Below are 12,811 nucleotides of genomic sequence, written 5' to 3'. Positions count from 1 at the left end.
TATCAGAATAAGAGAACAAATGGGATGTTGGTGACTTTGAATGTAGTGAATATGGCTGTTGGTGCCAGGCGGGCTGGACGAAGTATCTTACAAACCGACACATCACCGGGCGAAGGTGGGGTCACACCCCAGACAAGCTGCCAGTTCATTGCAGGGCCACATCAAAAAATTCACACTCGCACACACACCTACTTGCCTCACACGCTTGTCTGTGCACTACAGGAGAGAACCCACGCAGACACAGGGAGAGGATGCAGGTCCCAGGCTTGCATCTGCAACTGCGACACCGCGTCGCCTTTTCACCCCGCCGCCTTTCTCATCAGAAGAAGAGAGAAGGCTCAACACTTTGTGGCCAGGACGTGCACCGCAAGTGTAGTGAAAGAACAGCAGCTTTCAGGAAAGTCGACCAGCCGTTTGTGCCAGTGTCTCGCCAAAGACTCTCTCATTGGATTGTGGATTTGTGAGGCAGCAAGCTGACACATTTGTCAGACTCTATAGAATGGATAACTCAGGATCTTCTGTGACCCAGGCAGTCCTTGATACAGCAGTGGCAGAGGTGGGAACAGGAGGAAAAGGTTTACGTCGCTAATTAACAGAGCTTCGGGATGCTCATGCATTCCTGGAGTTGTCTATATCTCCCCTAGAGAAACACCAAATGAAGTTAGAAAAAGAAGAACGTTTGGTTACTTAATGTAATCCCTGGTTCTTTGATAACAGAGTGAGGTGTTTCACCAGCATGTCCCTCCTTGCGTGGACACGGTAAGAAAGCTGTTGAGAATGCTTGGAAAGGCGTGGGTCGACTGTGGTAGGAGGTGGGGGGCGGGTACCAGGTACAGTTCGACCCGTCTGTCATGGATAGACGTGTCATTGGAGCTTCAGAACTGGTCGTGAAACATCTCACTCTGTTATCAAAGAAGCAGGGATCACATTAAGTAAGCCAACGTTTTGTGTTTTGTGTCCTTTGATTTGAAATGTGTACCATTTAAATCAGAAGCTGTGTGAATTGACAGCAAAGGTACTGCTGTAGCACGCCGTCTATTTGGAAAGAAAAATGAACATGGAAAAAAAGTAAAGGTTTTGGATGGGTTGGAAGGTAAAAAAAAAAAAAGGTGGGCCGTTAGGGGGGAGAGGGCAAGACAGCGCAAAGCACAACTAACAGATCGAAAGAGAGGAGCTGATGTAATTTCAGCCAATTTTCTACAACTACTTTGCAATTCTCTTTCATCACGCGGCGGTGAAGAAATTCAATAATTCTTATCCAAACAAGCAAAGAGTGTTAATGTCTCTCCAGAGGGGCACTGGGGCGAGCGTGAACGTCTGAAAATTGGATGCTAAACACGAGACTTTCTATTAAATTCTGACAAGCGCCTCATGTCAGGTTGGCGTTATTGACCGTCCAATTCCACCGACGCCGAACCCATTTTGGGACTCGAAAAAGTCCAGCAGCTGAGGCGCCGATGCCGCATCTCCACGGACGTGCGTGCACCGACGCTGAGCCTGGGAAGCTCCGGCTGGAACAATCATTGCATTTACAGATTCACTTCCAAGTGGCCATTAGGCAGCCACGGTCCGCTTCATCACACAATTTGGGTTTGCGGAAGTGATGCGGAGACAGACAGACAGACGGCTGTGTTGTAGCACTCGAGATTGGTCTGGAGACCACTGTCTCCAGACAGGGTCTCGGCCTCGTCTCTGGCTTGGAGGCATTTTTACTGGGTCTTGTCTCAGTCTCGGATGGGCAGACTCAAGACCGGTCTAGACTCTAGCCAACACTACAATGACACGATAATAACGGAAAAGAATTCAGCTGCTGCCTTTTACGCACCGGTTGTGACACCCAGAGTGACACCCCGACCCCTTCTTCCTAGTTGTTGTTGAGCAAAGTTAAGTAACGGAAGAGGAAAAAAAAAGCTGTTGGAGGTAGTAATAAATAAATAAAAATACTAATAATAATAAAAAAATAGAAAAATAAAAATGGAAACTTTGGAATCAAAATTTTATCCACCAGCTGCTTTTCACTCCTGGTGCTCGGGTAAAGGTTGAGTGGTGTCGCTGTCTTATCTAATGTTGACTGGGTTTAATTAACAAACGGGAGCAAAGAAGAGTGGCGTGCAGGGTTATAGGCCCATCAGATTGGAGGCACTGATGGAGGGGCCACTGTGCAGATTGAAAGCAATTACGGTGCGGTTACGAGCGAGCAAATACACCTTTTGCCGACCTATTCAGAGTCAAGAAACCGAGCGTAAACACTCGCTTCTCGAGAGCAGCCGCGAGTCCGGATCAGTGGAAATGAATTAGACGGATTCAATTTGTTAAAAGCATAAAAGAGTGAAAAAGCACAAAGAGTGAACCTCATTATAAAAATCTTAACCACAACCAGGTTGGCGTGTCTGCACCAAAAAAAAGGAGTGTAATTAAGTAATGCAGCAATGGAACCAAAGAACGACGGGTCAACTAAGCCGGAAAATAAAAATGCTTTCCGTGTATCCGTCTCGTAGAAATATCCCCACCTCAGATCTGAACTCTTCTCGGAAAAAGATAAACCCACCGCTCTGGACTCGCTGTCTTATTATACTCCAACCGTATTCGTCATAAATAAAAATGTGAATGATGGGGGAGTTTTTCAAGTTGGATCAGCAAGATTTGAAATTTGAAATCACAGCAACCCAGCTACCCTGCGAGGTTGGTAGACGGCTGTAGTGTGTGTGTGTGTGTGTGTGTGTGTGTGTGTGTGTGTGTGTGTGTGTGTGTGTGTACCTGGTTGCAGGGAGTGTGCTGACTCGGGTAAAGAAAAGCGACGGCTCAACATCGACGTGGATTCCCAGGGACAGCTCCCTGTAGTAGCCCTCCACTTTGCCTGCTCCTCCCGAGTACTTGAAGTTCAACACGGCTTCCAAAGTCTGAAATTAAAATAAAAGACATGGTAGTAATTCATTACAATGGATTTCGTCGCTTCAAACATTCCATGTGAAAATACAAAAACAAAAACACGAAGCAGAAGCGGACAATTGTCAAATCAATAAAAACAAAGGTGAGACAAGAAACGAGGACGTTGTGTCAACCGAAACACCGGAACAAGACCCAGTAAAAATGCCTCCGAGTCCGAGACGAGATCGAGACCCTTAAAAGGTGGTCTGGAGACCAGGACCAATCTCGAGTACTACAACACGACTAGAAAGCTGCACTTGTAACGCCCTGAACACACAGGAGGACTTTAACCCGGACTGCCTGTTTAAGAAATGTCCCTGACAGAAACAGCAGAATTGTCCAATTTCATAGTTTGATAAAAAAAAAAATAAATGAAAAAAAAAAAACAAGAAATAAATAAAGGAAAGATGAAGCGCCTGTGTCATCTTGAAGAAGTGTGGAATCAGAGGATGGAGGGTGGAGTGCAGCGGCTCGCATTTCCTGGCCGCGCTCCAGGCCAATGACACAAAAGTGGTTATTTAGTCGAGGCGGCCGCTGGATGAGCGGCCAAGAAGGTGAAAGATGGGGGAAATTAAAAGTGGCAGTTTAGGTAAAGGCAGCGCCAGCTGACTCAGGAAATGGGCTGGAAAAGGGGCTGAAGGGATCGTCCAAGGGCGCACTTTGCTTCCTGCGCAGATTACCCCGCGTCGTCTCCCGACACGCTGCCGAGGAAGGCACCGGCGGTGTCCTCCCAAAACACACTGCGGCCATTACTTTGGTTATTTTCTCCACTTATGCCGTATTTAGACAGCCTCACAGAACAAAATAAAAATGCTTAATTTTCTGATCCGCCTGCCGGCACCTTACGGGGGCCATTGATGTTTACCGACAGGGAGCGAAAGAAATGAAAGCATCAAGGCGGAGTCATGATCAGCGCAGGCCGAGCGCCTTCGCTCTCAAGCGCCGCCCTGTTTTGGAAACGCGAGGGCTCCACGTACTCTAAATGTAATGAACGGATGGGAACTCGGAACACTCAGCTGGGCACACGCACCTTCTCGCTCCGCGTGCTGCACACTTTTCCGCACCGGCGACAGAGAGTGGAGGCGACGGCCGCGTTGACGCACGAATGACAATAGGCGCAATTTTATGGCAGACAATCCAGATAAGCGCCATCGACTCGGAAATCTGACTGTATAATCTGGGCTGAATGATGGTGTTGTAAAACAGACAGAGACAGCTTGGCTCTGGAATAAAAATGCAATTTCTTTCTTTGTATATATATATATATATATATATATATATATATATACATATATATATATATATATACATATATATATATATATACACACATATACATATATATACACATATATATATATATATATATAAATAAATAAATAAATATGTATATATATATATATATGTATATATATATATATATATATATATATATATATATATATATATATATATATATATATATATATATACATATATATATATATATATATGTATATGTGTGTGTGTGTGTGTATATATATACATATATGTATATATGAATTGTTCTTTAACATCGGACCGCCGAACTGTCGAAGGGAAAAGAGGGAGGGGAAATAATTTAGCGTATGTCCGTAGAATCCACGTTTGCCATCTTTACAAGCTCACACTTCTTCTTTCTGTCTTATTTAAGCCCTCGAAATATGGCTGACTCAAAATTACTCAGAAAAAGGAAGAAAATAACAGGTTTTTGTTACTACACACATACTGTTATTCACTTGACACATATACTATATATACATATATTTTTACAGCATTAAACATATGTGCAGGAATTTTTTACACTGGAAATTTCAGTAATCCCGCTCCTTTACACGGTCTCTCAGCCAGGTTGAGAGGAATATGCAGAGTAATAAAATACTGGGTAAGAAAAGCAGATTCGATACCAGAGACAGACGTTGCACATGTACAGCTGTACAGGCTGCGCGGGGAACGTGCCAAACTACTACAATGAATAAAACAAAGACTGCAGTGAATGTTGAATAAGAGAGGTCAGGCAAAGGGTAACGCTTAGGAAAAGAAAAGAAAGAAGAAAAAAAAAAAAGAGCTTCCCAGTCAATGGAGGCTTCTGCATTCATTCTTAAAATCTACTGTAGGTTTATGTGTGTACCAGTGCCGGGATGTGGTATAAAGATATTGCCTGTAAAATACCCTGGCAACTCACTAACAACCTGGTTGCCAGAGCTGATTTATGGACCATTGGGCCAAAATATTATATTTTTAATTTTTACTATTTTTTTTTTTTTCATAGCCAACTACTGGCTCTAAATCTAAGGTTGACTTAGCACAAATAATGCAAAGAACAAGGATGATGATGAAATGGAACATATATCTTTTAAGTGTTAGTATCTAACCAAACGGGGCTTCTTGATTCCATTCAGACGTCACAGAGTTTGGGTGGATTTCAGGGGCGACTTGGCCGGTCACAGCAAAGCAATTCTTTGTGGACATTTTTCTCAGTTTATAACAAAACCATCTTCATTCCTCATATGACAAAAGTTCTCAATTATTCCAACAGGAACGTCCCCGTGACGGATGATGCTTATGGAGCTGTCCAGCTTGCACAGACGCTCATGCTATAACGTTATTAGCATGCTTGTTCTGTGATAGAGTATCTCATAATGCCTAAATGAAATGGCTGATTTCCCTCGTGCACAACATTTCCCATACAATTTATCTTATGTATTTATTTTATTTTTTTCCTGGACAGCAAGCGGCGGGGGTGGTCCACTCTGAACAGAGGCGATAAGTAGAAGTCTCTTGTCTCGTGCAAGAAAAAAAGAAAAGAAAAGAGGGGGAGAGAGAGACAGAGAGAAAACACGCTCACGCTGAGCTGGCAACAAAATGAAAGAAAAGGCACGCTGATATGAATCACATTTGAATCGATTGACTGAAATTGCTCAGATTCCTTCGACAGAGGCACTGGCCGGGGGCCATTTCCATTAAAGCACTCCCCGCCCCAAGAAACAAAAAAAAAAAGGCTCGTTTTTCTCCTGTTTGTAAAAAGGTTGGTGCTATTTTAGCGTTTAAGTGCAACACAAAATGCACACCAAAAAATGTTATTATCCTTCAAACAGTACTGCAGGCGTAAAAAGTCAAAACACAACATGACAAGAAAGCTCTAATGTGGGCAAAACCTGTTGAAGGATCCAATTCAACACCATCCAGGCTGTGGAAAACTGCTCTTTAGGAACGAAAAACAAGAGTGAATTACGTCTATTTGGTCTATCCTTTGCCAAACGTCTGTCAAATTGAGCGCATGAATGTGCAAAAAACGTTTTGCTACTAGACCTTCCTGGTTGTTTGCTCGCAGTACTCCTCCCCTGAACGCTATCCGCATTTCTGACAGAGCCCATTGCGGCATAGTCCTGCCATCCGTCAACCGCCTCCAAAAGCCCCGCCCACAGCCTTTTGGTCCCGTCAAGACCCGATTTCACAGTCTGCTAAAAATAGGCCCTGGCGTAATGAGCCGACCACGTTGGGAGTGGTGGACCACCAGCAAACAACCTGTTTGCCTGCATGCATTAGGTCTGCAGACGCACAAGGGTAATTCGATTGCTGGGAGAGCGCAAATTAAGATAACAATTCAATTACGGTATCCGAATTACCAATCAGCAGACTGCATTAGTTAGCGATGTACAAAGTAGCATGAAGCGAAACGAGCAAGTGAGAACTAAAAGTGTGTAGCAAAGTGAAGAAGAATGCGACAATAAGTCAACTCGATTATTTGAATTAATGTTGGCCGCTACGAAAAATCTGCGGTAATGCTGTCACTACGGCCCTTCAAACCTGTACGTCAGCGCCTTTAGTGGCAGCTTGGCCTCCATGGAAATATTGCACCGGCTAGAATAGGCCTGAAAATAAAAAGTGTTATATAATGTAGAGATAATGCAATGATAATATCACATCGTAGATAATATAATCTAATAAAAATCTAATCTCTCTCTCAAAATAAGAGACTATAAATGATTAAAGGTAAGAATGTGTCACTGTTGCTTATCAAAACTACCAAACAAGTCGACAAAGAAGTTGGGAGTTGACAATGCTCAACATTGAATACCCTTTGCAAAACAGTATCTTGAACGCTGGTTATAGATTTTCTGGAGTCTCACTCTCTAGGTTAAGTCATAATGTCTCCCCTTAAGCCCTAAACTATTAAAAACAAAAGCAGTTCATTTAATTACTTATTTATTTACTTATTTGTTAGTTTTATTTTTAGTTTGCCATCTCAAATGGATAATAAACTTGACTGATGGGTGCACGCAAATGCAGCATACAAAAAGGACAACGCAGACTCTTTTTTTTCTTCTGAGGCTAAAGTCATTCAATGTCTGTAATTAGAGGTTGTACCAACAAGGTAGCCGCAGCAATCGACTGCTCTCGATGCGCTGCAGAACTGAGAGGTTCAGGAGGTCTTTCATTCCGGCAGCAACAGGACTGCACAACGGATCTTGCTAATGTGCACTTTATTGTACCGATAGCAGTTTTTTTTAACTGATTTATTTAATCATTTACTATTTATTTACTCATTTTTTATCATGTAGTGTGACTAAGAGTGCTTGGTTGTGCATGGCCCACACTGTACGCTGCTGGACACCTGCATTTCCCTGGAAGGGGATGAATAAAGTATTACTTACTTCTCTATCTATCTATCTATCTATAACTACTTGGGGTTTCATCAATTTTTTTTGAACCACTTTCTCTTTATTACACAGGAAATAAATATTCTGATTTGAGGGCGATGCAAATATTTGCCTTCGCGGGTGGACGACAGGTCACGAATCCCAAAATGGCAAGATACGGTCAAATAGGTGAGTGCATGAGCAAAAGGTCTTTTTCGATTTGTGTTTTTGTATTTGTTTAGATGCCTTTATTCATTGTTGGAGTGGCGTTCTGTCAGTCTCTGATGGTTAAACTCGATGGAGGGAGCCAACAACAACGCGCATATTGAATAATTTCATACGCCGCAAGCCTCCTTTTTGGCCTCTCCATCCGACCGCGCGTCTGCATTTTAATCATTTCACTCGGAAGAGGAGCCACTCTCGCTGCATCCGCGGCTCCGAGACAGCCCGACGTTATCGCCTTTTCGCTGCGCTTGTTTGCAATAGATAATTCATGAAGCGGAGGGCTGATAAGACTCGAATATGGTCCCCGACAGTCCCCCCGCCATGTGTAATGACATAGCAATAATCGCTCGAGGATGAGGCACGAGAGGGCGCCGCGAACGGCTCTGCGTTAAATTGACGGCTGATGGGGACGGCTGAAACTGCCGTGCAACGAGGCTGCCGCGTGTGGCCCAAAATAGCTGTCACATCTCAAAAGAGGGGTTTGCAGAGGAGGGAGGGAGGGAGGGCGCACGCGGCGGAGCACATAAACTCACGGAGCGTTGGGTTTTTCAGAACTTTGCCTCCTTTAAACCAAATCCTACCTGGGGCAAACCCCTCACATCAGTGCATAGTAACGACGGTCCGCACGTTTTTTTGTTTTTTTTTAACCGAAGCGTCTTTCCCGTCACACTCGGCACCCGCTCAGAGTCGGGGATTTACTCCTGACGTGACGAGCAATTTAGGGGGGGAAAAAAATGTAAAAAAAAAATAAATAAAAAAAAAATAGACGGCGAGAAACCTCATCAACTGTGAGAGGGATTGTGAGTGACGCGGTTCATGGCATGTCAGAGAGAAATCTTGGCAGGAGGTGGACGTGATTTTAAGTGCTGCCCCCGAGACTCTTCCCACATCTCTCCCGCGGCTTTGACGTGCCGCGCAACGAGACGAGGAAGGTGCGACGCCAAGACGACTGATGTTAACAACTCGCTTAGAAGAAAACTGTACTTCTGCTTACAGGCACCAGACACGTTGTTCGAGTTGCGGCGGGTGTGCATGCCGGAGAGTTGAAACGGCTGCTAGTAGGGAGGACTGGCTGGCTCTCCCTTTTTTTTTTTTTTTTTTCTTATGTTAAAACGTCACCAGGGAAGATTAAATTTTCATGACAGTCTTGGTTTCCAGGGTGCAATCTGTGTGCCATGCAGCCCGTGCCGTTGCAGACATGAAACAACTTATCAAGCGTGACGAGGGATTAGAATCAGTTTTGACTTACAGGCCACCCCCCTTGTATTAGATACGCAGCTGAGTACCTTGAGACATCCTGCACCTCCTAAGACATCCCAGCGATATACGTTTATATATATATATATACGTTTACTAGCCAAATTACATGCTCAACTTGTGCTTTAAAAAAAAAAAAAATGCTATGTAAAAGTTATTCAAGACTAAACTTTATCAATTGAGCAAACACAAAACACAATTTGAGTGTTTGTGTGTACGTATAGATCCCCAAGAGTACTGTGGTTATACATTATATTTCATATTTTGACATCCAAATATACTATATTGATAAAATTATGGTAAATTCAATTGAAGCTTTCTATTTGTTATTCTGTTGCCAGTCATTGTAATATTGTTATTGTTTTAGTCAGTTGTATCATTTGAAATGTGCTTGTATTGTTTTGTCATGTCAGTGCGTCATGCTGTCTGATGTGAACGTGAGTTCCTTTATGGTTTATGTCATTGTTTTAGACCTCGGGGAGAACAGTTGATGCTATGCAGGCAACATAAATTGCTGTTCAATCACATGGCAGCATTAAGAAGCACTGCATTCAGGCATGCAGATGTTGATCCAGTGAGCGACAATAGTAACGTTTCCATTTTCATTAACAATAGCTGCGTTTCCATTCCCCCTAGAATTGCGCAAAACCTAAATATTGCAATAAAAAAAAAAAGGAAACACCTAAACTTTAAAAGACATAAAAAAAAAAAACTGGTGATATGGCTTAACGTTTTTTACGCACTCATGAGGGGGTTTTCAGACGTACTGATATAGAGGAATATCGCAAAAGTGGAATGGAGACACTTTTTCCGCATTTAAACGTCAGCGGACGTGACGTACGGGGCCACGCGCCCAGTTCACTTCAAGTGAAAATGGCTCGTTATGTTTGGATGGAGGAGGAGATGGAATGTTTTTTTTTTTTACAAGTAATGAAATAGAAAAATATAAAAACCATTCTTGACAGCAAACAAAGACAAAAAAACAAAAGCAAACATAATTCTCGTAAAGATTTTACAAGAATTACAGCTTCTGCGCTTCACACCATTCAATAAAAAAAACACACCTGCGAATCGCAATTGTACTTTGTCAAAAATTTTAGTCATATCGCTTTTTATTTTATTTTTTTTTTTTTGGCAAAAAAAACGTCATGGAAACGCAGCTACTGTCAACTAAGCCAAGGTGGAGTTTATAAAACCGCTGGCAAATATACCCGAGGTCTGGCCGCTAAAGATATTCAACACAATGGCGCAACCTCAGACGTGATAGTGCTTTGAAATGACCAGAGAATATTTGAAAACGCATCCGTCACCTGCTTCATTACAGATTTCCCAACCGACTGGCATCCCCGGAGTGGCAGCGCGCACCGCGAGGCGGAGCGATGTCTTTTGATTGAATCAGATAATCATCCTCTCTTTGCACCGGAGGGCGGCAGGGCTTTTTGTTCCCGCCGCAGATTCTAATTTAAACTGTACACATCTTATCTCTGTGTGGACACAAGGCAGCTCGCTGCTAGACTCATCATCAAGGGTAAGGAGTTAATGTATTTGACTTCTTTTATTGTTTAGAGCCCTTCAGTGAGTTCGCACAGCTTTAAGAGATCATGTTTTATTATGATTATTATTAAAAAAAAAACAACATATCGTTCAAACATTATTCTCAAACACTTCAAGATTACTTTCTGTGTATTGATCCAGCCAAGCCAGGTTACCAAGGAAACAGACGTGTGCAGCTTGTGCAAGTATGTAAAAGAGCAGTCCTCGCTGGTTATAACATCAGGGTCATTTAAACACTTCAAATGTGGCCTCTGCAAAACTGATCCGAGTGATCATGGCGTGCTGGAATATTGATGTGCAACATCTTTGAAGTTGGAATGGTGACTCCGATGGTCTCCATTGCATGACGGCAAAGGAAAGGATATAGTGAGGATGGACACATGCCCCTCTTGATTTTTGGTGCTTTGCCAAAGGTAGTAGGGAGTTTCAATGCACTTGTTGAAGACTATCGTGTTGACAATTTCACGGTAATATTAAAATTTGACAAAACTCCAAATCCCATTTGCAAAATAAAGTTTGTACGCTCACTTGTGGGGGATTTCTTTGTCTTTATTGAAACAGAGCAAGTGATCTTGGCCGCCCGAAAAACTGTTTCCGCCTTTCAGGTCTGAAAGCTGAATTTGATTCAATTCAATTCTATCGGTTTACCTTCATTTGTCCCAACGGCGACTCAGTGTGTCCTCATGGCCAACGCCAGCTGACCCACAACCGTAATTACAACCTGGCCAATTGACAGCATTTCCTGAAATCCTTTCGTAGGTGTTCTACTGGATTAGTTTGACAACAGGTGCAATTACTGTGACCAAAGAGCGGAGGCACATTGTGTCGGGGCAAAATGCTACCCAACAGAAAGAGCAGCTAGAGAGCTGTATCTGCTCCGATGAGCAGAGGTGGCTATTTCAAACGGCCCTTTGGTTCTGAACAGGACTCATGCATGTAAAAACCTCTCCGTTCTACTCCCCCACAACCACCACCGCCACCGCCACTGTCCTGATAGTACATAAACACCCAGTCAGCCATAACGGTGTTGGGGTCAGGGCCAAAGATGAGAAAAAGCGAAAGGTAAAAGCTGAAAGGTTTATGGCCTGATAACACATGATAAATTACATGGTGTTGCCGAGTATACATTTACGATGCTTAACCAAGCACCCACACATACACATACACACCAGTCGAATGGAACAAAAAGCCGGTGTGCTGGTTGGTGAAGCACGCTCGCATCTAAACATCCTGTGTTGGGGTGACTGGCGTGCAGCTGAGGTCGTCCGATTAACACCGGTTCGGTTCAGTCATCAAGCGCTGCGGCATATGGAGCCACACTTGGCCGGACCCGGCACATTTCACACATGGATTCGAGTCCAGCGAGCATGAGGGGATGCTCGATTCTCCTCTAATTTTACCACCGGGCTTGCATACACAAGCGATTTCCAGACACAAACAAGCATAAAGGCTGACCAACTGGATATTATGATGACCTTTTGGAAGCCGGGCTGAATTTCGAGCTAAGCCTCTTTTCGGTTGATTACGCACAGGCCAAGGCAAAATTGGCTTTGGTCTGAGTCATTTCAACTTATAACCCTGCTTATGGCGAAAATAGGGGAATTTTACATCCTCGCGTCACGATCAACTTCTGCATGCAGAGCTTATACTTGTGGAAAGTCCTGTGTCTATATCAGGGGTCGGAAAGCTACGGCTCGCGAGCCAGATGCGGCTCTTTTGATGACGGCATCTGGCTCACAGAAATATCTTAGCTGACCTTTCTTAACACAAGTGATGAATAATTCTGCTGATTTTCAAGTAAAACATAACAAAAATCACAGTGTTAAAATGAATCTTCCCAAAAACATTCTTGTGCATTTTATAGGCTACAAATTTTTTTGACCGCAAATGTTCAGGGTTGCGCTGCTGGAGCCTATCACATCTGTGCTTCAGGGTTCGACACCTCTATTTTTATTGGATTAAATGCGGTAGCCTACACGAGCCATTGTGAGGTGAAGCACAACTTCCCGCCGTTTAATCAGAAAGTTTGCAAGCTGATTTATACAGCGCAAACCCTTTTGCCGAAGACGATATATATATATATATGTATATATATAGCTTTGACAGATAGTTCTGAAGCCTGTGTGGCAATCTGGGTCAATTGATAATAAGGACGCAATTAAAGCAGAAGTGCCACTGCGCGCACG

The 12,811-nt window shown here is 43.3% G+C and overlaps 1 protein-coding gene across 2 annotated transcripts in view; it reads right to left on the bottom strand.

Annotated features, from left to right (window-relative positions):
• The window catches only part of trappc9 (trafficking protein particle complex subunit 9), a 167,310-nt gene that overhangs the window by 82,646 nt on the left and 71,853 nt on the right, over window positions 1–12,811 (bottom strand). For both annotated transcript variants that reach the window (XM_076011176.1, XM_076011177.1), the window contains one exon: window positions 2,758–2,900. In XM_076011176.1, the coding sequence (XP_075867291.1) occupies window positions 2,758–2,900 (143 nt within the window). The remainder of the gene's footprint in view (window positions 1–2,757; window positions 2,901–12,811) is intronic.

This window comes from Nelusetta ayraudi, unplaced genomic scaffold (assembly GCF_046127955.1).
Source record: "Nelusetta ayraudi isolate G7.1 ecotype Tasmania unplaced genomic scaffold, CSIRO-AGI_Nayr_v1 ptg000135l, whole genome shotgun sequence".
NCBI classification, from domain to species: Eukaryota; Metazoa; Chordata; class Actinopteri; order Tetraodontiformes; family Monacanthidae; genus Nelusetta; species Nelusetta ayraudi.
The sequence above is the reverse complement of the archived record's forward strand: the minus strand, read 5'-3'. Positions and strand labels throughout refer to the sequence as shown.